This window comes from Eschscholzia californica, unplaced genomic scaffold (assembly GCF_041429995.1).
Source record: "Eschscholzia californica isolate CP2 unplaced genomic scaffold, dmEscCali1.0.p SCAF_1, whole genome shotgun sequence".
Lineage (NCBI taxonomy): Eukaryota > Viridiplantae > Streptophyta > Magnoliopsida > Ranunculales > Papaveraceae > Eschscholzia > Eschscholzia californica.
In genome coordinates this window covers 71,086,601-71,110,687 of record NW_028238198.1, presented here as the reverse complement: position 1 = coordinate 71,110,687, position 24,087 = coordinate 71,086,601, and the positions used below count along the sequence as shown (strand labels likewise).

The 24,087-nt window shown below is 36.8% G+C and overlaps 5 protein-coding genes across 11 annotated transcripts; 1 reads left to right on the top strand and 4 right to left on the bottom strand.

The window, feature by feature from the left end:
- Positions 1 to 43: 43 nt before the first annotated feature.
- LOC147568801 (TATA-box-binding protein-like) lies at positions 44 to 6,651 on the bottom strand. Of its 2 annotated transcripts, none has more exons than XM_086667473.1 (10): positions 6,229 to 6,651; positions 5,227 to 5,353; positions 4,061 to 4,148; positions 3,645 to 3,716; positions 2,185 to 2,235; positions 1,352 to 1,396; positions 1,155 to 1,247; positions 946 to 1,047; positions 778 to 851; positions 44 to 440 (listed from the first exon to the last, which is right to left on the bottom strand). In XM_086667473.1, coding segments are annotated over exons 2-10 (603 nt in total). In that variant the 5' UTR covers positions 5,304 to 5,353; positions 6,229 to 6,651; the 3' UTR covers positions 44 to 439. The 2 variants fall into 2 exon arrangements, with proteins under 2 accessions (XP_086523599.1, XP_086523591.1); XM_086667465.1 differs by having other exon boundaries at positions 5,227 to 5,316.
- Positions 6,652 to 7,752: 1,101 nt separating this feature from the next.
- On the bottom strand, positions 7,753 to 12,618 carry LOC147568800 (Pentatricopeptide repeat (PPR) superfamily protein). Of its 5 annotated transcripts, none has more exons than XM_086655195.1 (6): positions 12,167 to 12,551; positions 8,884 to 12,070; positions 8,610 to 8,686; positions 8,403 to 8,500; positions 8,169 to 8,245; positions 7,753 to 8,058 (listed from the first exon to the last, which is right to left on the bottom strand). In XM_086655195.1, exons 1-2 carry the CDS (start codon positions 12,269 to 12,271, stop codon positions 8,948 to 8,950), a joined length of 3,228 nt encoding a protein of 1,075 aa, XP_086511321.1. In that variant the 5' UTR covers positions 12,272 to 12,551; the 3' UTR covers positions 7,753 to 8,058; positions 8,169 to 8,245; positions 8,403 to 8,500; positions 8,610 to 8,686; positions 8,884 to 8,947. The 5 variants fall into 5 exon arrangements, with proteins under 5 accessions (XP_086511321.1, XP_086511320.1, XP_086511322.1 ...); XM_086655194.1 differs by having other exon boundaries at positions 8,169 to 8,232; XM_086655196.1 differs by having other exon boundaries at positions 7,753 to 8,232; positions 8,884 to 11,518; positions 11,773 to 12,070; positions 12,167 to 12,394.
- Positions 12,619 to 14,537: 1,919 nt separating this feature from the next.
- LOC147568799 (antitermination NusB domain-containing protein) lies at positions 14,538 to 17,600 on the bottom strand. Its single transcript, XM_086655191.1, has 7 exons — positions 17,148 to 17,600; positions 16,949 to 17,025; positions 16,298 to 16,432; positions 15,548 to 15,602; positions 15,377 to 15,464; positions 15,137 to 15,235; positions 14,538 to 15,034 (listed from the first exon to the last, which is right to left on the bottom strand). Exons 1-7 carry the CDS (start codon positions 17,471 to 17,473, stop codon positions 14,909 to 14,911), a joined length of 906 nt encoding a protein of 301 aa, XP_086511317.1. The 5' UTR covers positions 17,474 to 17,600; the 3' UTR covers positions 14,538 to 14,908.
- A 1,657-nt stretch (positions 17,601 to 19,257) lies between these two features.
- LOC147568798 (protein SINE1-like) lies at positions 19,258 to 22,179 on the top strand. 2 transcript variants are annotated; one of them, XM_086667413.1, is made up of 3 exons: positions 19,258 to 19,616; positions 20,097 to 21,427; positions 21,568 to 22,179. In XM_086667413.1, exons 2-3 carry the CDS (start codon positions 20,120 to 20,122, stop codon positions 21,997 to 21,999), a joined length of 1,740 nt encoding a protein of 579 aa, XP_086523539.1. In that variant the 5' UTR covers positions 19,258 to 19,616; positions 20,097 to 20,119; the 3' UTR covers positions 22,000 to 22,179. The 2 variants fall into 2 exon arrangements, with proteins under 2 accessions (XP_086523539.1, XP_086523548.1); XM_086667422.1 differs by having other exon boundaries at positions 19,278 to 19,616; positions 20,112 to 21,427.
- Positions 22,180 to 22,291: 112 nt separating this feature from the next.
- NDF5 (NDH-dependent cyclic electron flow 5) lies at positions 22,292 to 23,967 on the bottom strand. Its single transcript, XM_086667440.1, has 3 exons — positions 23,248 to 23,967; positions 22,675 to 23,157; positions 22,292 to 22,532 (listed from the first exon to the last, which is right to left on the bottom strand). Exons 1-3 carry the CDS (start codon positions 23,746 to 23,748, stop codon positions 22,338 to 22,340), a joined length of 1,179 nt encoding a protein of 392 aa, XP_086523566.1. The 5' UTR covers positions 23,749 to 23,967; the 3' UTR covers positions 22,292 to 22,337.
- Between the last annotated feature and the right edge of the window lie 120 nt (positions 23,968 to 24,087).

Below are 24,087 nucleotides of genomic sequence, written 5' to 3'. Positions count from 1 at the left end.
GTCTTTTGGACTGTATCTTTTGATTGGAATAGTCATTGTTGTATAGAGAACAACTTCGACCTTGTTAGAAGATTAGTCTTACATAATACAGAAACCTTTTAAAATCGTAAGGTCTAAGTACCCAAAAGAACCCGAATTATCTTGTAATAAAGTCATCACTCAAGATTTTTCCTTCCAAACAAGAAATAGCTACTTCCTGTTAAAAAAATGTCCATTTCTTTACCCCTCAGTTATTGTCACTGAATATAAAGTCGCATTCCAGCTTCAGAACTCAATTAGTCATCTAACATCCCACAACGCAATATGCCGCTGATATCCCAAAGTTCGTTTCTAGCTGCTGGTGTGATGTGTCCGATTTTCACATTGTCTACACTTTAATTCGATCTCCAGCAACCTCCACAAGAGCACGGCCAATTTCCTTGACTTCTGAAAGTGTTTATCTACTCACAGAACCGAGTAACAGAGTAAACAGAAGTTAGCATACATTCTTCGATAGAGGTGTCAAACCTGACAAGCTCGCTCTTTAATCTGAGGCTTGCATGAATGGGCTCATATCTTTGAGCCCGTAGAATACGTACTCCAGTAACTAATACTGTTTTGGTATATAAAGCATAATCAAATAGCTAAGACGGTCTTAGGCGTAGTCTATGACCTTAGGTTCCTAGTTCAGTATTCATGTCTAGGCAGCCCAAGTTCAGGGTCACCGACTATAACCCGGGCCTATTAAATCGGGGGTTCAAGCATAAAAAAAAAAGATCGAGGTTAAAATAAACATACCATTGCTGACTTTTCCGAAACTCTGTGAGCACTGGGTATATATTCTCGAAGGCTGTGTATGTCTCCTCTCTGACCTGAAATATAACATAAGAGCCCCATCGTCAAGAGTCAAGGTCGCTATTGTGTAAAGAAATGGAGATTTAGTTAGTAATATATCGATTTAATTACCTTCGCTCCAGTAAGAACAATTTTCCCTGACACGAAAATGAGAAGAACAATCTTTGGCTTTTTCATTCGATAGATCAGACCGGGGAAGAGTTCTGGTTCGTACTGTTACAACACATTGCAGGTGTGTTCAAATATGACAGGGAGTTGAGTGAGAATGTTGTATTCTCAACAGAAGCTAGAGTTGAAGTTCTTGAAGATTAAGTACTTACACTTGAAAAAGCACCATGGGAATATGCAAGGCCTTCAAGCCTTATAGGAAATTTCACGTCACATGAGCCGACAATGTTTTGTATCTTGAAGTCCTAAAAATCAAAATCACATTCTTTGTAAGTAGCAAAAAGAATGATTCGGCCTCTGACTTGTAACTGAGGCAATCAATTGACCAGGAAAGCAATACATCATATACCTTAAACTGAGCAAGGAACCCAAGTTTCTGAATAATTCGAGCATACTGCAAAAAAGAGTGATAATGTCAAACTATGATGCCAAGTGACTGTATTACGTACATCTTGATAGTTAATATAACACTATACCCAGACAAAGGATTCTAACAACCATCCAGAAGTTAGAACCCTAGCAGAATTGCTTCTGATAATAATATTCGAGCATGACAAATATTTTATTTAAGATATATCAACTATTAGGAAGAAAGGTTACAGTTAAACACATTGGATAAACAAATAAATACCACTTCTTTGCCTCTTACTCTTCTAACAAACAACTCAATGTGGAGTTGATACAACCCATATCATACAATGTATTTCGTCCCACATTGAGTAGGAAGACATTCTAGACCAGAGTTATAGAATCACCTTGACTTATGAATCAGCCAGTCCTTTGGGCAGGATTGTATCTAAATTGACGAGGGACTTAAAAGGAGATATCCAGGGAGTAGTCTAGGGCAGAACCATGCACGATGACTAAACCAAACTATATGGCTCGGTATTAGGACCTTTGTTGCATTAAATGATATCAGACCTTAGAAAGGCTTTTGTCCTACTCAAGGAAGACCTTGACAAAACAGCTTGTCTTACTAGGTGAGCTTTTGGGTGGGTTTGGCGCTTACTTGCTCGAGCACAGAAACCTGGGGTAAGGCAACCCATGCTAAGAACAAAACATGTAGCATGAAGACCACGACTAGCGATCGAGTGGCTAAACTAGGAATTACTGATGGTGTTCACACAAGTCTTGCATCAAAACTCAAATTCTAGCCAAGTTTCTTTTGATTTTCATTATTACCTTCCTTGCTGCCAACTTTGACTGATGTTCACTCTTTGCTCCAGTACATACCTTCAGGAAGTTGATCAATATATCAGATAAGCACATAACATCATTACTTCAAGTCTATTGCCTCTAAAACAAAATAAGTAGAAGAAAAATGAAGCCCTTCGATATGAAAGGGAAATGTAGAACCATCCAAGTAAATCAAGTGCGATATAAAATCAGTAGAAAGAAAGCAGTTCCGCAACTTCTGGTTAAGGAAGAATAAGAGAAAATACCAGAAGATAGCCAAACCATAACAAAGTTACACCAAATGGATCTCAGCAAAACAAACATATACCTTTATATGGCATTAACGTTGACAACAATTTGTAGACAGAGAGACCACTTCTCTACCGTTTTTATAGTTATCAAGCACTACACTACCAGTCTCTCTTTTAAATCACAATGATGACAGGCACTGCTGATATAGGAATCAACGAAAGTATCATGGCGGTCCTCTGTTTAATCTTTTAGGTTTTTAGTAAATCAACTGAAGGCATCCTTATCCTTCGATTACTTGCATTAAACGCAAGAAGCCAAGAAAGAACTGTACAAATCCATATTAAGGCTTTTGATCCTACAACAAAATTAGCTCATTTTTACTTGAAGGGATTGATTCAGTCCTCTTTAATGAGTTTTGGCTACTAAACCAACGTCACCTAGAAGATAGATCGCTCCAGTACTTGGCAGATGGCACGAATACATTAGGTGGTATTCTACCATATACTCGGTACGCTGTGCGTGGGATGCCTTAATTCTATGGATATACTCTTTGCTCTCCATTACATAACGTTACAACCATTTTAGACTATTCTCCTAGACAATAAATAATTTCCATGATGCATATGATTAGATGGACTCACTCCCAAACATTCCAGCTCCATAGTACTTCAAAGTTCAAACCTTATATAATTACCTAAAAGATCTAGTTTAATTAATCAAATAGTTAACCCTAATAATTTTGTTTTCAAAAGAACAGGTGAACTAAAGCTTAACATTTACGTATGTCAAGTTTAAAGTACTTCATCACCAAAGTACCCAAAAAGAACTACACGGGGAATATTATACTGAAGTAACTGGAATTTGTCAGCTTGACTAGATCAACTTCCACATACTTAGCAAACCCAATAAGTAGCTCATTTTTTCATTTAGCCGTCACTATTTCAATCGGCGAGATGTGACTCGAAGTCAAATCCACAAGTTTCACAAACTACTACGGTAGCAATAAAGCAATCCAGCACACATCATTTATGCTCTGATCCTCAGCAAGTACAACAAATAGCAGGAACGTGTACTAGTCAATTACGTAAAGTATAACTTACACAACCAATATTTATAAGCACAATCCATCAGTGCTGAACAAGGTTAGCAACAAAAAAGCTACAAAACGTTTACCCTTCCTAGGTAGTCAGGTATAATAAAAAGAGGCAACTTACCATTTTTCCAGAAGCAAAAATCAATGCAGTAGTTTTTGGCTCCCTTATTCTCATAATAACGGCAGCAAAACGCTGCGAGAATACATTTGTGAAGTAAAACATAAGATGTTGCAAACTTAACAACTCAAACAAAAATGTACAAGAATAAGAGATTATACAAGCTGTTAAAGATTTTATTTTTCTTTGAGTTGGTACATATGGACATCGAATTGCGAGTTCGCTACCTATAAAAGAACTAGGAAGAAAAAAGAGAAGACTCATCTAGATTAAAGTTTCACAACAATAAGTCGCTCTCCACATAAAGGCAAATAAAATATAAGGCGGCACAGATACCCCCGGACGGATCATACTTCGTTTGGCAGTAAAAAGAATCTTATTAAGCTTTTCCAGGCTTCTGTATACAAGCTACTGCCTACCTTGGGATTGTACTCAGCATTACGAGCTTGTAGAGCAATGGCCTTGAGATCCAACTTGCAATCTAAGTTGACGGTAGACACTATGTTCCTGGACAAGTGAACTTTGTCAGAGATAGTACCGTACCATCAACGTCATTTAAAAGAAACAATAACATGTAACTAGCACATATACCTCATTCCTCCAAAATCCTATTCATTAACATGTTCTGCTAATAGACCCTCTACGAGATAATAGAAGAACACCATAGCAGATAAATGGAAGTCAAACAGCTTAATAGAGATAATTGCTAAGAACTACCAGTCTAAAGATTCAACAACTATACCGAAAAGATCCTCAGATCTACTTAGAAGTTAGAATAATAATAGGACAACATTTCCTAGAAGAACCAAAGTTGAGTTGCAGATATGAGATATTTAACAAATAATGGTTGTTTCTTCTCAAGACTATTTCTCCATCATTTTAATACTGAAATTTGATATTTTAGATGCTCCATGTCCGTGGTCAGTACATTAGTGGATCCATGTGAAGAAGCTAACAGAATAAACAACTTCATGGCATTCAATGAATTAACATATCATTCGTACAAATAATGCACGATTAGCCAGCAAAACCAACATTTCCAACTGTGCAGCCATCTTGAGACATTAAAGCAGGTTAACATGCGACAATAAAGGATGTATATTACGATTAAAGGAGGAAATACGGAGGGCAACAGTTTGTGATGATCCTTAAAACATACGACACAAATTCCACCACTCGGTTTGGTCTTATCTTTACCAGAACCAGTCACTATTTACAATTACAACTAAAGAAAGTACAGCATCAAAATTGTAGGATGAAAGTGGATAACTCTTTTTTATGCACAGAGACTGTAACAATTTGACAACAGTTAACAGGGAAACCATATTACAAATTGAAGATAAAAATCGTAAAACACATACGAGCTCTTAGTTGGACGGTCCAGGCTGTAACACTAAAATGCTATGACAGATTAGTGATTTCTACTTTTTACATCAGAGATGCAATAAGATTTTGATCACTAGTTCGTGTCATGGCCATACAGAAAAAGTTACATATGAGTTATGAGTCTTATGACTGTCTAATACTTCTTCTTTTCTCTTCCTTTTATTTATTAAACAATGGGGCAAAGATCACAAAGTCTTACTGGAGTGTAGGAACAATTCCAGATGGATGCTTGGCAAGATCTACTGGTTGGCTCCCTTCCAGAACTTGATCAGCCATCTTAGTTTTTTCGCTGCTTACGAGATCAAATCAGTTCTCAAGCTTCCACGCTATAAATGTAAGATAGACAGGATAACTTAGCAAAAACTTGTTCATACTGCTGGTCAATGTCACCAGAGCACCGGACTCAAATAAGAGCATACTCAACAACTTGTTATCTTCATAACAAGTTGAAATGCTTACGGAATCGACGTTAATTTTAGAAGCGAAGTTTACACAGACCAGTTCAGTGTATGCAAAGCGCTGATTAGTCGAAATCTGATTCGGACACATTTTATATATGCCAGAGGCGGATACAATATATATCGGTGATACACTGAATATCAGCTATTTATCTAATGTTTATGCATATGGGCACATTGGGGAGTCGAGGATATATCATAATTACCAACTATGTGGGAAACTCACAGCTGATTGCTATTGTGATTCTGATATTAATTCTAGAACACATATAAACGCAAGTTGACTAGCAATCTCAATACCCGACTAAACAGTATTTGCTATCTAAATAAACGGAAAACATCACAGGTTTTGTTCAAATTTGGGGTTTTGTTTCTTTTTTGGTTCCTCCCTTGGTCTTGCTAATTGAAAAAGAAAATCTTTAAGGGTTCAACTAACATGAGAGATTTGTTAGATTTGTTATTACAGTTCAGATAACATCATTCGCCCAGAGGGTCGCCATCTTAGGGCATTATTTTGAACACAAATTCGAACAATTCAGAAGATATTACTCTAGTATTTGTCAAATTATACAAAAAAAACAACATAAATTTACTTTATTTGCTTATGTGAAAGGATTTCTAATTCTTATTAGGCGGTTAACTTTCTTCTAGGAAATTGTTAACAATTTTTGGATATTACAAATCTGGGAGGGAGAAGCTGAGCTCGATGAGCTTCTACCGAGAAAAGAGATGAACGAGCATACCTCGTTCGCTTCTTTGCCCTTGTTAACTCCCGCGTTTCTATTATTAGCTTCAAATTTTTAGGGTTTTGTTAATGATCTGACTGTAAATAGATACGAATCCCTATATGAATGAATGAAGAAGATAGATCTAATAAGATTATCCGGAGAACTTAAAAATCCTGTCCTGTGAAGAAAGAGAAAGGTTTAAATTTTCACAAATCTAGGGTTTCTGGTCGATAAGAACCAGATAAGATTAAATAACAGTTGAAAGAAAAGGGAAATTGGATTTAGAGAGGGAAAGTTTGAAAGAAGGCGTATTTTATAGAGAAGAAGAGGGAGAGATCTGGAGGTAAAAGAAGAGGATTTTGTGACTTTTAGGGTTAGGTTTGGTCGAGAGGCAAGAGATAAGAGAGAGAGGACAAGAATTAATTGCTTATCTACCCGATGAGTGACGACCCATTATTTCACATTTATAGGCGTTGACTTGCGGTTTAGCGGGCACCTTATAAAATTTTGCCCGTCCGATGAGATGATTAGGAGAAACAAACAAATATTCTCCTATATAATTTTTTATTAATGATGCTATGCCTGACCGATATCCCGCCGGAATCCTGGCCGACTGACATGTCGGGCATATTTCTAAAGAGAGGAAATTTTAAACTTTCTCTATCTAGATTTATGGGCCGCACGTCAGCCGGCCGCATTCAGTCGGGAGGTGTGCCAGGTATAGCATTAGGGCTGATAATTTTTCAGGTGGAACACAATTTTTTTTTTCTTGCGAAAACTACTCACCTTAATAATTTTCAGTTCTTTATTTCCTTCGGTGCCACCATCACTATAGCTTTGACACTACCATCTCTGTATGGTGCCACCACCACTCTCGTTCGTCTCTCTTTCTTTTCTTCTCATTCTTTATCTCCTTCCTCTCTCTATCCTTCTCTCTCCTCTCTCCTTTCTGTTTCAACGAAGGACGGGGCCTCTTTACCGAAGCCTTATCTGGTTTTCTAGACGAAGAGATGTTGCTTCTTCTGAATCTGGGGTTCCCAAATTCAGGTGAAGCAACCATCATTTGGATCTGGGGCTCCCAGATCCAATCAAAGGGTATCGACGAAGAGGCCCTCTTCTTCGTCGAAACTTAGAGAGAGAAATGCAGGGAGAGGGACGGAGAGAGAGAAAGAGCCGAAGATGAGAAAAGGAATTCTGGGAAAAGGTCTACCGGTAATATGGGAAAAAAAAGGTGTGTTTGGAGGAAAAATTTAGTTTTCCTGCCCTATGAAAGTTTGTAAGACGAAAACTTTTGCTCAAAACATCGACCATCTTTTGTAAAGTTTAACTTTATCATCTGCTCTTTTGTTTACTTCGAACTTTAGTCCTTGAGTCATTGTATCCGAATATCGGATGTTTTCAATGAAAGCTTTATTCCAGAAAAAAAAGGAGGCCGCTTCGTGCTCTATCTGCGTAAAGAAAGAGGGGCATTAGGCATGGCAGGGGCCTCCCTCCATGAGAGAGCCCCTGTCGGCAAATAAAGGGCGAGCAAAAGGAAAGTTGGCGAGTGAGAGATTATTTCTTATCATGTATCTTTAGTTCACATCTTAGAAACCTAAGAGAAGTATCTCCTGAAACTCTTCTTATAAACAAAGAAAATAAAAAAGCCCTACAAACGAATGCAGAATTGTACAAGTATAAAATGGAGTTCTAGTGTCCCTCTGTAAAACTTGAAATAGCATAAGAAGATGGGTTATCCTAACATACTCTACTACCTCACGAAGCTTTAAGCTTTCCAAGGTTGCGCCATGCTTCTTCCGAAGGTTGCAATCTTCGGACCATGTTTCTTCTAGAGGTTGCACCATGCTTCTTCTGGAGGTTGCCCGTGCTTCTTCCGGCGGTTGCCCCGTACTTCTTCCAAAGGTTGCACTATGCTTCTTCCCAAGTTTGCAGGGTGCTTCTCCCGATGGTTGCACATGCTTCTTCCGATGGCTCTCACTGCCATTGCCGAGTGAAGAATAGAGAGCTCCACACTTCTCTCTGCGAATTCAGTCTGCAAATATGAAACCAAAATCGAGAATATCCAAAAAAATAGCGATTGTTGTTGCGGTAAGGTTTAAGCAAGAATACAATAGGAGTTGGTAACAAAGTTAACGTATCGACAACGTTCAGTACAGATTGAGGGAAATATACGATTCAAAGTTGCTTACTATGACTTTTTCCAACTTGAAGGGGCTAATTTGTCGATAACGGGAACATGCTTATCCCAAGAATTAACAATTGGCGACCAACATTTTTTGTCCTGGAACTGGTCAAGACAAATAGATTTAAGTCAGTCCAAAACTTATATTTACAGTTACTTGAATAACGAATAAGTCCACATTCCTGAATCCATGAACTTACTAAAGGAGCTGTACCTTTTGTCGATACTGCCTTTCATACTGCGAAATAGAGTTTTGCCTGTGAAGCCATTCTCGTACAGCCCACAAGATATCTGCTTCAAAGTTGGTTGTCGGAAAAAAATTAGAAGTACTTTTAGAAGAAACCACACAATATCGAACCATGCCAAGTGGCCACAAAATTCGATTCAAACAAGGTAGGAATAAATCAGATACTTTCACTTGAACACTAAGTTTTATGGATTATAAACAATAATCAGATATAGTCAATAAAATCAGGAACAACATTTACCTGCTTGAGAAAGTTGATGATCCTTCAGACCAGTAAATGAGATTAAAAGCTAGAATATGATCTGCTACCAATAATCGTTACAAGAACAAACTCCATCTTTGAAATGATGAAATCGGTAAACATCTCGCACAATGAGAGTTCGGTCAGAAACCTTTGACACAAACTTCATCCAATTATGACAATCATTACAAACACGAAGGTTCTTAATTACACGAACAGGTATTACTGGAGATAAGCTAATCAGACCGAAAGCAACAGCGAGCTTCTCACTGTGAATATATACAGTAGGATCTTTTTGCTCTTGCTCAATATCGTGCAAAAGGGTCTGTCGATCTTGAACATACCCAATTCTAGAAATCCTTTTGTTCAAATCTTCGAGATAGTCATAGATATTATCTGATAACGGGTGTAACCGATCGCCAACAAAGAATGCATGGACTGCATTCTTTACCTCGATCCAACTTTGTCCAGGCTCCTTTTTCACACCTCTATCTTTCATCATTTGTCTCATCTTATCCCGGCAATTCCATTTCTTGCTGACTGCATAAATATTTGATAGGAGAACATAAGTTGCAGAGTCATCTGGTTCCAATTCGAGTAGATGTTTAGCTGCAAATTCTCCAATTTCTAAATTCTTATGAACTGTACAAGCACTAAGAAGAGTCCTCCAAATCATTCCGTCGGGTTTGATTGGCATTTCCTCTATGAATTGTTTTGCACGTTCTAGCATACCTGCTCGTCCAAGAATGTCTACAACACAAGCAAAGTGTTCTGGTTTTGGAACTAATCCGTGTTCTTCTTTCATGGATTTCAAATAGTTGAGCCCTCTATGTACCAAACCCACATGACTACAAGCCGAAAGAACAGCAACAAAAGTAACATGATTTGGTTTCACCTTCTTTTGTTTCATTTCCTCGAAAAGGTCTAAAGCTTCAATACCCAACCCATGTTGAGAATAACCTGTGATCATTGCATTCCACGATACCTCATTCGCTTCATGCATCTCACAAAATTCTCTTTTGGCATCATCTATACTTCCACACTTGGCGTATAATGTGATCAAAACGTTGCCAGCCTCGATTTCTGAATCATATCCAGTTTTTAGGATCCTAGCATGGATTTGTTTTCCTTGCTTTATATCCGCTATATTTGCCGAAGCACTTACAGCCGAACAAAATGTGAACAAGTTAGCTCTCACTCCTGACTGATTCATGAGTGTGAAAACTTGTAAGGCTTCCTCATGATGACCACTTTGTGCAAACCCTGATATTAGTCCGTTCCATGAAATCTCATCTTTAGAATTGATTATCTGAAATGCTGAATAAGCATCTTGTATTCTACCACATCTAGCATAAAGATTGATGAGGGAATTCCCTACTGAAAGATCCTTTATATAACCAGAAACGTAAGATTGGGCATGAATTTGTTTTCCTTGATTTAGTGCTTGAATTCCAGCACAAGCACTAAGTGCACTAGAGAATCCTATATTGTCAGGACGAATCCCTTGGATTTGCATCTCTTCAAAGAGTCTTAGAGCTTCAATACATAGTTCATGCTGAGCATATCCTGCTATCATAGCAGTCCAAGAAACTACGTCTTTCTCGATGACTCTTTCGAGAATTTCACGGGCAATTTCAAGTTCTCCATGTTTAGCGTACATATCAATAAGCACACTACATACATAAACATTATGATCGAAACCGGTTTTTAATACATGGGTATGGATCTGTTCTCCAAGATCCAGAGCTCCCAATGAAGTACATGTTCTTAAAATACTCGGATAAGTATACTGGTTAGGCTTCATACCTGCTAGTTGCATCTGGGAAAATATCTCAAAAGACTCCGACAACTTACCTAGTTGCCCATAAGCCACAAGCATCACATTCCAAAGAACAACATTTTCTGTTGTAGTAGAATCAAAAAATTCACGGGCAGCTTGTAAATCTGAACATCTAACATAAAGATCAAGAAGAGAACCTTCAATAATGATATCAGATAACATTCCCGCCTTGATTGTGTAAGAATGGAGTTGTTTTCCCTTGTATAGTTCCCCAACAGCGGCACACGCACTCAAGAGACTAGCAATGGTTACACAGTCTGGTTTCAAACCAGAAAGCTGCATCTTCTCAAATAATTGAAGAGCTTTATCGCTAAACCCACGTTGAGAAAGTCCCGATATAAGCGAATTAAATGTGACACCATCACGACAGTCCATACCAGTGAAAATTCTTTCAGCAGAGACAAAATTTCCGCAGCGAGAGTATAGAGTGAGCAATGCATTGCAAACAAAAGTTTCGGACGAAAATCCCCACTTATACACTTGGGCTTGAAGTTGCTCGCCAAACTCATAGAGTCCTATCTTAGTAGAAGCACTTAATACACTTGAGAACACATAAGGAGTTGGAGTGATCCTCAATTTCAGCATTTGACGAAAAAGATTGATAGCTTCTTCTTCATGGCCATTTTGAGAGAACCCCGAGATCATAGCAACCCAAGAAACACTATCCCGTGACCCTAATTCTTCGAAGACTGATCTAGCTGACTTAACAAACCCGTTTTTGGAATACAAGTCGATCAAAGGGTTACAAACCATTGAATCATTAGCAAAACCGTAACGAACTAACTTAGAGTGTATCTGTTTCACATATTGAAAATCAAAATTACCACCACTACACGCTTTAAGAATACTAGCGAAAGTACCATTATCAGGACTTACATTTTCCGATACCATTCTTGAAAATAAATCTAATACCCTGGAATACAATTTCCTAGTAAGCAACATGGAAATCACACTATTCCAAGAAGATAAATTTCTTTCAGACATATCCTCAAACACCTTGATTAGGTCATATAAATCACCAAAACTAAAATAAAAATCAATAAGCTTACCACATATAACAGATTCCCCATGAAACCCAGATTTCAGAATCCGCCCATGAATCCTTTTAGCATCTCTTAATGAGCCAGAATTCAAACATCCCTCTAAAAGCCATATATAGGTATTACAATCAGCTTGAACTCCACGTTCTTCCATTACTTGAAGAAAATCAAACCCATTTCTCGTTTTCACTTCTACTACTCTATTTGAATCAATTTCACAATCAGATGAATCATCAAAAGCACAGGAAATAGAATAATTACTAAAACCAATGGAATTCAAGCAACCACCACCATTGTTGATAAAAAGCTGCAATTTTTAAAAAATGGGATGAGAAGAGAGGCAAATTAATCATAAAAGTGAAGAAGATGATAAGAAAATGGAGAACCCAGAGAAAGGAAGTACCTTGTGGAGTTTTCTGATAGAATTGGAAGTAGTTTCTTCTGAAAATTTTCGAGGGAAGTGAGAAATGATAGAGTTGAAGAATGAGCGTCCAAGAAGGGAAGCCATGAATGTTCAGAATTTAATGCCTGGGTGGTAGTGAGAGGAGGAAGAGGGAAGGAAATGGACTGGTTTAGTCCAACTCCATGGTTGAGAAAAACCAACTAAAATTTCATGGCAATAGGTTTGGACAAAATAATATTGCTAGGAGGTGAGGGGGATTTGAGGAGAAAGATATTATATCTTTTAGCCCCCCAATTTTTTATTTTATTTTCTAAAGAACCCCGATTCTGTGCCATTAACCCATTAGAGCCATGAAGGGGAAGTGACCGGTAGACGAGAGAATTATGATGATCTCCAAACATTAACCCTGATAAAAGTAATGTCTGCCTTGCTCTTTTTTTCTACGGCGTTTCAATAAGACAAAAGGTAATATTGTCTTTTTATTTTTGTTTAAGGTAATATCGTTATCACTCCTCCTGTCTCGTTACCCATGTAGAATAGATGGTAAGAAAGGAAACGAGGTGGGTGCCACTTTAAGCATTTTGTTCTAACATAAACACAGACATAACTTCCCTACTCTTTTAACGGACTCATGGGAAAGAAGATTATGTATGGAAAGAAGAATGTCAAATTAATCTAGGAAGGTTTATTTGCCTCAAGTGTTTAGCTACTTTATGTCTGTGGTTTCGTAGGCCGTAGTTTATTGTTTTGTTTGCACAATAAAACTGCAGATCCAGACGAAATTAACTACATCTCATGGGAAGAAAATATAATGTGTTTTCTTGAATCATACTCTGGGTATTTGCTAAACTCTAATTACTTATAAATTACAAGGAATACTATTTCAGAGAAACCACACTCTCGAAGTATCAAACCCATGACGTTTGAGTCTTCGAGTTGATAATTCTTTATTCATATATGTTCTTAGGCTTGTATCCTGTTAATTCACAAGATTTTGAATTCGAATGTTCACATATTACAAAGAAAAAAAAAGAATTTCATGTGAGGAGAGTTAGTAAACGATAATCCCACATTGACAGTTTTTTCTCTAGGCTTTCATATAAATTTGTCAATAGGATTCACATTTTCTTTACTTCATTTGATTGTTACTTTGAAATCTTAACATTCAATAGGTATTTATGACTAAAAGGAAGGGCAATATATATATATATATGACTAGAGGACCGTCGATTGAGAAGATCGATCGAATTTAGAGATAGAATTATTTTAGTTAGACAGATTTTGTATAGCTTCTCCGGCTTATAGTCTGAGCAATAATGGCACAGGGAAGCTTGAAATAAAGAACTAAAAGAACCGAATGTCAAACCCCTGAAGGCTTAAGTTTGTGTGCATAATTGTGGTTTTTTTCTTTAAGTTCGAAAAACCAATAACTATTGTTCGAAATGCCACGGCCATTATCATGAAACTACAAAAGCAACAACACGTGAAACGATCTACTTTCGTTCCAATGGTTCAAATAGGCCTTCCACTTCTTCTCGGCTTATGTCTGGGCCTGTTAGGGCCGATAAGGGGAAAAAGATACATGGATTTAGTTTGGAAGAAAGCCCACTAGGCGAGGACATTGTCAGGCAACAACCCAGTCATTGTTGGGCTTGTATGTAACGGGTTGGTCTGATCGGGTTCAAATGTCGTTGTGGTGGTACGTTTTGTTTTGTTCACCGATACTCTGAGAAGCATGAGTGCTCATACGACTACCGGAGCAATGGAAGAGAAACCATTGCCAAAGCAAATTCAGTTGTGAAGGCTATTAGTTAGTATTTGTGTGTTTCATGTAAATAGCTAAATCTAAAATTTCAAGCTTTTATGTATAAATTTGTATGTGTGTTTCGCCTAGATGTGTAATCTCGCTTGCATATGATAGGTATAGGTCCTACTCACAGGGTGTTCATTTAGTTCCAAGTGTTGGATCAATTTACGTCTTAAACTAGCTTTTTGGGGCAAGATTTCAGGTTTACCAAAAGTCTTATAGGTTCTATTGTGGAAGAAGAATAATTTCTTTAGGTCTTCACGTATGAAGGAAAGATTGTCAAAGGTTTCTGACACCGCCTGTGGGAGTAATGGACGATGGGTAAGCTTGAGAAAAAACCTCATGTTTTGACCTAGGTTTTGGGGACAGAGAGGTCCAAGATTACATAGGGTGAGAGAGGTGGAATAGGTGAAAGACTTTCACACTTAAAATCTAATAGAAGATACAATAACAGAATTTCTTCGAAACTCACCGGGAAGACCATTTCGACTTTCGAGTAGTCTAGATATCAAACCACATCTGAGAAACTAAAAAAATGTGAAATTTATAAGAGAAAATAAACCATTGGTAAACAACATAGCAACCTTCTAGCAGTTTGACATTATTCTGCCAATAACATATTGATTCTGATACATTGAAGTCTATTACATTAACTCTAAATTAAACCCATCTAATGTATCGACACGCTGATCAAATGAGAAAATAGATATTCTTGCCCCGTCTACAAAATTGAATCTGGTTTAACAATTACAACATACAGATATTACTTTCATTCAACTCCTCTTAATAGCAACTGACTGATGATCTGATAATCTAGATGAGACTCTTTATCCCAACTCAATTTCATGAAGTTGCTTCTATGTTGAAACGAGAAAGTTATGAAATAGAGACATACTCATATTGTCGAATATCAACCACATCATTGGGACATTTTCTTAGCTTTTAACTTCCAAAGGCTTAACCACGTTTTTTGCAATGTGATTCTTGACGAAAGTCCTAAGGCAGCCATTGATAATTCGTGGAGCTGTTCCGTCACAGAATCGCTTTGCTAGATCAACAGCCTTCATAAACCGCCAAATAGTTGTGAGATAAGTTTTAAGAGGGAAACATTAAAATGGAAAATAGATAGTATTGGAAGGGGTAAAAGAGGGAAATAGACTAACTTCGTTGATGATGATCTGGTGGCGTGTGCCTAATACTGCTATCTCAGCCATTGCTAAGTGAAGAATAGAGAGCTCCAAAATTCTACTTGCAGGTTCTTTCTGCAACATATGATGTGAAATATAGATGTTCACTATTATAAGTTCATTCGATAAATACGAAACCAACTTTACCAGCACCAAGTTTGTGAGTCGGTGAAGGAAAGATGTAGGATATTTAATAGAAGATGTTTATTTTGTTACCTTCCAATTTGGTGGGGCTATTTTGTCGATAACAATAACATGATTATCCCAAGAATCCACGATTGCAACCAACATTTTCTTTGTCAATCTGAACAAGATAGAAAAGATCGATTCAGTTTTCCGCAAACATACTTCACACAAACAAATTCAGTCCAATAACTAGAAATATACCGTAAAATGAGTTTGCTGTATACCAACTTTGGTGGAGCCGATAGGATCTCCGCTTCTAAGACACAAAATAACATGAAACAGTTTTTTACATTTCTGAAAGAAGATAGTAAATAGTTACGACGTTATGAATGTTTGGGTAAATAAAAAGGGACACAAGATATAGCGGTAACCTAAGATTTACCATGCCAGTGTTTTCAAGATTCATCTCCATATGAGACTCCAGGGATATTAAGGACTATGAAAAAGTACATGAACAATGAGTCTTGAAATCAGTTTTTTTATCCATCATTGTCTCATCTGTATCATGTTAGTGGTGTTTGTTGTCTACTTGTCTCGTGGAAGACAAGGCATCCTAAGAAAGGATTCCACAAATCAGGTTAACCCTAATAGGGATCTCATCTGGAAAAAAAATCTAACACAATATCCTTTGGAAGCTGCGAAATATATTTCCTACTGCTATCAACAAAACTACATTGAAAATCTGGTTTTGATGGTTTCATATTCACAGTTCTTCAAAATTCAACTGAACAAGCATACAAATTATGAGCAGCTGGTGCTAGATAAATGCCGATCCAATTTACTTAACAGAAGCTCTTACAAGAAAGAATCAATAACCCGTCTAGTAACTGACATAACCATCCTTTGACAGCCAATGAAGTCATTTCCTATGTGGGCGGATAAGTCTATTGATACACCCATCGAAGCAGCCACAAATATTAACAACATTCTAAAGGGTTCAGAGCTCATTACCAATTGCAGATTCATTTTCACTCTTACGAAGCAATTCCTCCGCTTCTTCTTCTGTTTGTGTGGAGGTAGGAGGGCCACCAAAGCTCATATGATTGTATTGTAACAACAATGACTTGTCAAACTCGTAATCAGATTCTGAAGGCAATAAAACAAGGTCTATTATTCGAGAAACATCAAATTCTTAGAATGCCACATAAAGCATTAGTTCTAGCATTCCAAATTTCCAATTTCGTACTAGTCTCTAAGATTCAAACTCCCTAGACCAATTTCCTTGTCGGAAAGAGGTCCACCTACTTTTCCTCCTTTAGCTCCCTATGTAAGGTTTGCAGGAGTGTATGAGCAATAAGGTTTAAACAAGTTCGATGAAAGTTTGCACGAGTTTGAACAGTTTTCACAGGTTTGCATAGGGAGCTCATGCCTAGAAAAGAATATTGAGGGGTCCTTTTAACCAAGACACTAAAAATCAGGTTTTCGACCCAATTTTTCAGTTAAAAAAACTATCTTGCTCCTAATAACCTAATTAAACCAAGATTAGAGTGAAGAATGAACTAGTTATGAATTTAGTGAAATACCCATAAGTAAATATTGTCTTCTTCCCTCTTAACAAACAAGAATCTACTTAAAAATAAATGAGAAAGCTTTAACAATTACCTCTTCTGACATTCAATCGCTTCTCAAATAGTTGAATTGGGTCTGACCCTTCTAAACAGGAAGCATAGACTATCATTCTATCAATAAATCAAATCAAATTTCAAAAACCCATACAAGTTAAGCAAATCAAATTACAAACCCACTCAAAAAGTCTAAAGAGAGAGAAAAAGGTTTGACACCCATGTTTGTTTTTACTTACATAACAAGTTCCCTGGCAGCTCTAGGGCTACAAAACCTTCCACTCTTATCAATTTTTGGCAACATTTCTTTTGGAGAAGAAGAATTATCAGTGGGTGTTGTTTCCAAGGGTTGGGCAACAGCAAGAACTGGAGAAAGATGAAGGTTAGTTCGAGTTGGTGAGTACAAACCTAACTGGTTTCTTGATGAAGAAGCTGAGTTTCTTGACTGTTCAGTGTGGAAATTGACAACTTGGGTTTGTCTAAGAAGAGAAGAAGATGATTGGTGAGTAGGATATTTGAAATGGGTTTTAGCAGAAGAGAAGCTAAGAAGGGAGTTTCCCTCCATTTTCACTTTCTCTCTCTAAAAAAGTGTGCTTTGAAATGGTTTTATGATAAGACAGAGAGAGAAGAGAACGGAGGGAAAATGGAAAATGGTGAAGAAGATAAGAATATCTTCATTCAGCTTCGTTTTTATAGGACTAAATCCAATTTAGCCCCTAAATTTTGATCAACTCCTCCGTTTGGCCCTGTATTATGAAAAACAAGTTTGCCATCCAAAGTAACGGTTAGGTCATAAATTTGTTACTGTTACTTTTTTTTTTTGAAACCAAGTGAAACCATTTTCATTCATAAGTGATAAAATCACAATGTTATATGGATTATAATTCTTATTTCTCTCCTCTGAAAACTTAATGAGAGTTACATACCTTTAAATGTAAAGTGCCTCATGAAGAGAAAGAAATTGACTAGACACCGACTTAATAAAATGACCCTAAAAGTCAACAAACATGAAAATAACCAAACAATAATAAAATTACATCAATAATAATTAAACTAATAAAAGTGAAATCTTGATCGGCCTTTTCTCTTGTTTTGTAAATTCATCTTCAATCTTCTTGAGATGTTCATCGTAAAAATCGGTAACATTAACTCTTCTTTTCTAATGACCTCTATATCCATTCTTCCATTCTATAACCATATAAAATCACCAAAAAGTGGATTATATCCTTCATCTAAATATAATTGTTGTAAGGCGATCCATGTTGGAGAGAGAAGAATACAAGAAGAAGAGAGAACTGACGATCTTGAAAAAATGATATTACTAGAGTTAAGGGAGAAAGAGAAACATTGTGTAAGATGGATTTAGATTCCATATTTTCTCTCTCTAAAAACCTACAAGATCTTATTATAGATCTAACATATAAACTAAAAGAGAAAATTTTGATCAACTCGTCTGTTTGGCCCTATATAATGAAAATCAAGTCTGCTATCCAAAGTAAAGATTAGGTCAGAAATTTGTTACTGTTACTTTTTTTACTTCTTATTAAACCGTTTTCGTGGTTAATAGTAGTCTGTTCTCAATAGTAATTAGTACTATTTGTTTAAAAGGAGTGAATTTGAGAGGAATTTTTTTTTTGATGAAATAAATTGGAGAGGAACTTGAGAAATGATATAGGATTAGGTCTTGTTTTACTGTCTAAAATGCTTGTTGATTTTGGGTTTCACGAAGAGATGAAACACAATCTAGTTCCAAAACAATCCGATATAAGAAAGATATGTAATGCACGCAAAAATAACTTGCTTTAGACAATAAATATCTTTATTTGGAGAATCCTATGGTATTTCTTCAAAGATTTCGTTGTCCATGTTCGTTTTTGGATAAACATAATACAAATTTAACGCACAAGGCGTATTAGATTCTTTCGAGTGAGGTTAGATTGTACCCAATTTACCCACTTTAGTCATGCATCCTAAATACAGAAAATGCAAGACTACATGGATGGTGGAAGTCTTGACTTGATCTCAATTTTTTTGCTTCAAGCCTCGGTCACGTCCTTTAATTTTTTTCATTATGCTAGTAGTTTGAGATTCTCACGAATAGATCAGATACTTGGAATATTCCTCGTTCGCCTTGCGTTTAATTGTACAAAAACGACCCAAAATTAATACCAAAAACAAATTAAAACTTTGTAGTAATACTTTTCTATGTAAGTGACTAAGTGCAGATTGTGTTTATCATATCTATATAATATAATTGTAGTAGTTTGGTAGAATAATCTAACATCATGATAATGGAAGATTTATGTAATAATCTTTCATTATCATGTCTCATCATGACATATATTAAGAGGGTAGTTTTGTCCAAAGATAATATGAGTGAGAAGTCAACAAGTGAAGGGGTGGGATGGCGGGGGAAATTCAAACGAAGGGTTAAAATTTCAAGATAACCCTTCATCACTTCACTTCACTCTGCCCTTAAAAGAGAAACAAAAATGGTGGGGTTTTCTTTACAGATTCAATCTTAAACACAAACCCTTGTTTCATTCTTGAGCAATTGATTGATCTATTCAAAACCCTAACCTACCCATCTCTCTTTGTGGGTTTTCATTTGATTTCTATCAGAGTCTTCATTCTGAAGAAAATATTCTAATTACAGTACTAGAAGAGAAATCTGAAGAAATACCCATAGATTTGATTCTCTCAATCCGGTATGTTATAAAGTAATTCTTAGTTCTTGTTTTCTTTTTGTCAATTGAAGTACTAGAATCAACTAAACCCTATATTTTGATATTTGTTTTCAGTATCTATCAATGTCAATTATTGATTCATGATGAAGAGGGAAAAAAAACCCTTTTTTCTTTGTGTATTGAAATTTAGAAGCTTAATTAGTTCACTTTGATGAGTTAATAACAAAAACCCATATCTTATACTCTATTATCAAGATTAAGCAAATCCAGATGAGGAAAAACTTAAAAGACACATTTTGTTTTGAATGATCCATTAAATCTGATAATTTTTCTTCTTCTTCGGGTTTCGAAGAACTAATGTCTGTATCGTTTCTTGCTTATTATAGACTTGTTGTTGGATTTTCTTTAGAACCCATATTTGCTTTTTATATAAGCACTTATTTCTAATCCATTTTACCTTGATTTGGGGAGTTGTAGTGTTAAATTGATAATATTTTGCAGTGCTTGTTGTTTTAGATTCATCGATGGGTAAAAATCTCAGCCCAGATGTACTCAGACGTGAGTTTGAGAATTTGGATAAAGATGCGGCTAGTAGAATGTCAGCAATGAAAGCACTAAACTCGTACATAAAAGACCTAGATTCGGAGGCGAGTGCTCTATTTCTTGCTCAAGTTCCCGAAACGGAAGATTCTGGTTCACCTTCTGGAGAACGCTCAGTTTCTCTATACGAAGTCCTAGCTAGGGTTAATGGATCCAACATTGTGCCTCAGATTAACACTATAATGCCCACCATTATCAAGACCTTAACTTCAAGTGCAGGATCTTTTCCGCTTCAGCAGGCTTGTTCTAAGGTTGTGCCTGCTATTGCGAGATATGCTATTAATCCATCAACACCGAAAGACAAGAAGAAAACCATAATTCAGTCTCTTTGTAAACCTCTTTCTGATTCTCTTTTGGGTCCTCAAGAGAGTCTTGCATTTGGGGCTGCTTTATGTCTTAAAGCCCTCGTTGATTCTGATAATTGGAAGTTTGCACCCGATGAGTTAGTGAATGAAGTTTGTCTGAAAGTCGCAGTAGCATTGCAAGAGAAACCAACTCAAAGTAATTCGCACATGAGCTTGGCTATGGCTTTGGCTAAGCACAATAGCTTAATCATTGAAGCTTTTGCGAGAACGCTGATTCGATCTGGTTTGGGAATCTTGAATTCTGGGGAAGTAGAGTGCAATTCTCAGAAGCGGTTATCGGCAATTCAGATGGTGCATTTTTTGATGAAATGTGTTGATCCTAGGAGTATATTTTCGGAGCTTGAGAATATAATAGAGGAGATGGAGAAATGCAATTCTGATCAGATGGAATTCGTTAACGGAGCTGCTTATGAAGCACTGCAAACTGCAAAGGTGATAGCAGAAAAGGGATCGAAATTTGACAGTGATCCGGGTTCAGTTACTGGTTCAAATTTTGGTCTAAGTAGGGGCAATAACAGACAGAAACAATCATGGGGCCGTAGAGAATCTCGAGATGGATCTCTATTGTCTGTTGCATCACCAGAATCGCAAACTGTTAGTTCCTTTTCTGAATATGATTTTTTCACAGAATCTCCAATGTCAACTAGGCAATCTTCTCGTAATTATGTTTCCAGACGCAAATCTATTAACAGGAAGCTCTGGAGGACTGAAATTGGTAGATCATCGAATGATAGATTCTACTCAAATTGTTCTGGTAGCAATGGATCGAGAATTTATTCTGAATGTTTTGAGGATATCAAAACTAATGAAGATGGAGGAACTCCGCCTAGAAATGGACTAGTTCTAAGTGCTTCTCCCAGTCATCAGGTAATTAACCTCCCGTTACATATTCTTCAGAAAAACTTCTTGAACTTTATCACTCACTTTTGTTATTGGTTTTAATTATAATCTGGTCAGATACAATATTTTGATGCTTAATCACATTTTCTCCTTGTCGATTTGAGCAGAGATATGATCAGTTCAATGTGGATGATAGTAGGATATATACGACTCCTCGGGAACTCATTCGTTCACTACAGGATCTAGATGATGCAAACTCTGACTATTCTTCTGCCGAACCATTTAGGAATGTAGCGTCATCGAGCAATTCCGATGATGAACCAGACGATTACGAAAATTCTGAGACCGGCAAGGAAGCTCTAAATGGCTCTGAATCAGTTTCATCAACATGTGATATAGCAGCTGATGTTAGTACAAAAGTCTGTCACGAAGTAAGCCCTGAAAGCAGAAGTGGAACTCAAATTGTAACCAAAAAACGAAAAAGTCTGGCGAAAGTGGTTCTTAAAATGCTTTTTTCGGTATTCTTCTTCATCTCCTGTGCCATTCTGTTATCAACAATGTCATCTGACGATCATGAAACCTCCCTTGTTCCCACCTAATTACGGTTTACTTATTTTTGTTATGATTTCATACATCTCCAGTTGTTAGAACTCCGTTATGATAAAGTACCGACCTGTTCTTTTCTTGAGTTTTGGTTTATCCAATTGTTAATGACAGGAAGTAACCAGTGACTAGTTGTACTCATTTCTGATAATGAATGAAAAGTTTTTTCTTCTTCATGTGATGGTTATTTTCATTTCTATATCCCGTTTTTCATGGACGATTTAAAGGTAAAACTGGATTAAAATCTATTCTTCCCAAATATGAATGGAAAAGAACGACACTGACAACTGCTAAAAAACTTTACTTTATTAACAACCGATAAATTTAGCATGGTTTAGAGGTTTGGATTATATAGATACTGTCCGCCCCTCCATTCATCTTTAGGACCTATACGTATTGGTTTAAGAATGGCTGATGGACCTGTACATATAAACGAGTATTTTCCATACAGATCATAATTTGATCCTGGGCTGAAAATGTACAGTTCTTCGAATCCATGTCTCCCCACTGCAATTGAGTTTCTTCTGCCCTGTTTCATAACATTAACAGGAAACAAAATCTTTAGTTAGGCAAAATGAAGTATAATACTAAATATATATAATGTTGCCACAACAATCTGATTTGGGTCGGAGATTAGCAAAATATATGATCTTATTGATTGGAAGATTTACCCTGTCAATGATCGTAAACTTCCTTGGTGCATAAGTATAAATCCTGCCCATTTTCTCTGTCAATTGTGCATAATTATCATCTTCTTCCATCTCAATTTCTTCATCTGATTTAGCAATTCCATTTTTAGATTCATCGTTACCCATGTCATCTCTTCCACCCAAACTAGACACAAATCCAGGAATCATCGTACGAACCCATGATTGCTTTTGCCCTGTCGATTTACCTTGGTTGTAATTTGGAGGAATTATGCTGAAATTTGACTCTAATGGTTGTTTGTTCATGTAATTTGAGCCTTCTAGTCCAATAGCATAAGTTGCATCTGGACTACTCACTGTTAGATGACTCATAAATGAACCCATCAACTCAAGAGACGAAGTTTTCGAGTTAGTGACAATAACTTCCGACGTTAAGTTATCCGGGTAAAGAGTCAGAATGTATTTAACCTCAACCATATCTTCTGAATCATTGCTTATCAACTCTACCTGCATGAATAAGTTCAATTTTCTTTCTTAGTTCAAGTCTGTTATGATTTAAACCGAACATTGTGATTCAAGTTAAGGTTATAAAAAGACCTGAACAAACTCTGCAGAACTTCCTTTCACGTCGCGGAGGGCCCAAGTTTTTGGAGCCCATTCGATGCCTTCGTCATTCCGACATTTGAGACCCACGGAAACTCCTCCTTGAATAACAGCATTACCATCTTCTCCCTCAGACACATTTGTATGTAGCAATTCAACTGTGCTGCCATGCCACATATGAGCTTTATATGATGTTATTAAACCGCCGGGAAGCAATAGAGTGGTGAAGCTTCCATTATCTAGTCTCATTCTGACAACACAACTTTCACCAATTTCTCCAAAACTAACTCCATGACCACTGAATTCTCTCTCTAAGTAGTTAACATTTATGGCTGGTGTTGAGCTTGAAGCCAAAACTAGCAATGGAAAATGTTTCTTATGTCTACTTTTAGAAGAGAAGATAAGAGAAGGGTGAAAAGAGTTGAGTTGCTTTCTTGTGTTAGTTGAGGTGAATGAAGTAATGTGAGAAGAGAAGTGTATGGAATTGATAGACATGGGTATGGTTTTCTGCAGTTGGAGTTGGAGTTAGAGAGAGAGAGAGAGAGAGAGAGAGAGAGAGAGAGAGATGACTCCTTTATCTTTTGGATAACTTTTTCTTTTTGTTAGGTTGTATGATTTTCTTTACTGAGTCTTCTTTATCCTTACTAAATGCCTTATGAGTAGCTTAGCCACTCAATCTTATCTATGGAGTGAGAGCTTTCTTTTCCTTCATTCACACATTTTTCTTCACTCTTTCTACTTAGTTATCATTCGTAAATTAGACACTAAAAAGCGCTTGAAGTTCTCGTTCTACGAAGTAGTTTTTCTTCGTTAATCCACCGACTCACAACTTAA

Bases quoted from the DNA above. Each gene is read 5' to 3' on its own strand.
- LOC147568801 (XM_086667473.1), bottom strand. From the start codon at position 5,303: ATGGCTGATCAAGTTCTGGAAGGGAGCCAACCAGTAGATCTTGCCAAG. The intron at 3,717-4,060 runs GTAGGCAGTAGC...GTATTCTCGCAG, and splicing joins ATGCTGAGTACAATCCCAAG to CGTTTTGCTGCCGTTATTAT. The intron at 2,236-3,644 runs GTAAGTTGCCTC...AACTTCCTGAAG, and splicing joins TTTTTGCTTCTGGAAAAATG to GTATGTACTGGAGCAAAGAG.
- LOC147568799 (XM_086655191.1), bottom strand. From the start codon at position 17,473: ATGGAGGGAAACTCCCTTCTTAGCTTCTCTTCTGCTAAAACCCATTTC. The intron at 16,433-16,948 runs GTAATTGTTAAA...TATTGCCTTCAG, and splicing joins GCGATTGAATGTCAGAAGAG to AATCTGATTACGAGTTTGAC. The intron at 15,035-15,136 runs GTTAGTCTATTT...CGGTTTATGAAG, and splicing joins ACCAGATCATCATCAACGAA to GCTGTTGATCTAGCAAAGCG.
- NDF5 (XM_086667440.1), bottom strand. From the start codon at position 23,748: ATGTCTATCAATTCCATACACTTCTCTTCTCACATTACTTCATTCACC. The intron at 23,158-23,247 runs GTCTTTTTATAA...TTATTCATGCAG, and splicing joins GTTCTGCAGAGTTTGTTCAG to GTAGAGTTGATAAGCAATGA. The intron at 22,533-22,674 runs GTAAATCTTCCA...GTTATGAAACAG, and splicing joins AGTTTACGATCATTGACAGG to GGCAGAAGAAACTCAATTGC.
- LOC147568800 (XM_086655192.1), bottom strand. From the start codon at position 12,271: ATGGCTTCCCTTCTTGGACGCTCATTCTTCAACTCTATCATTTCTCAC. The intron at 12,071-12,166 runs GTACTTCCTTTC...TAAAAATTGCAG, and splicing joins CTATCAGAAAACTCCACAAG to CTTTTTATCAACAATGGTGG.
- LOC147568798 (XM_086667413.1), top strand. From the start codon at position 20,120: ATGGGTAAAAATCTCAGCCCAGATGTACTCAGACGTGAGTTTGAGAAT. The intron at 21,428-21,567 runs GTAATTAACCTC...CGATTTGAGCAG, and splicing joins GTGCTTCTCCCAGTCATCAG to AGATATGATCAGTTCAATGT.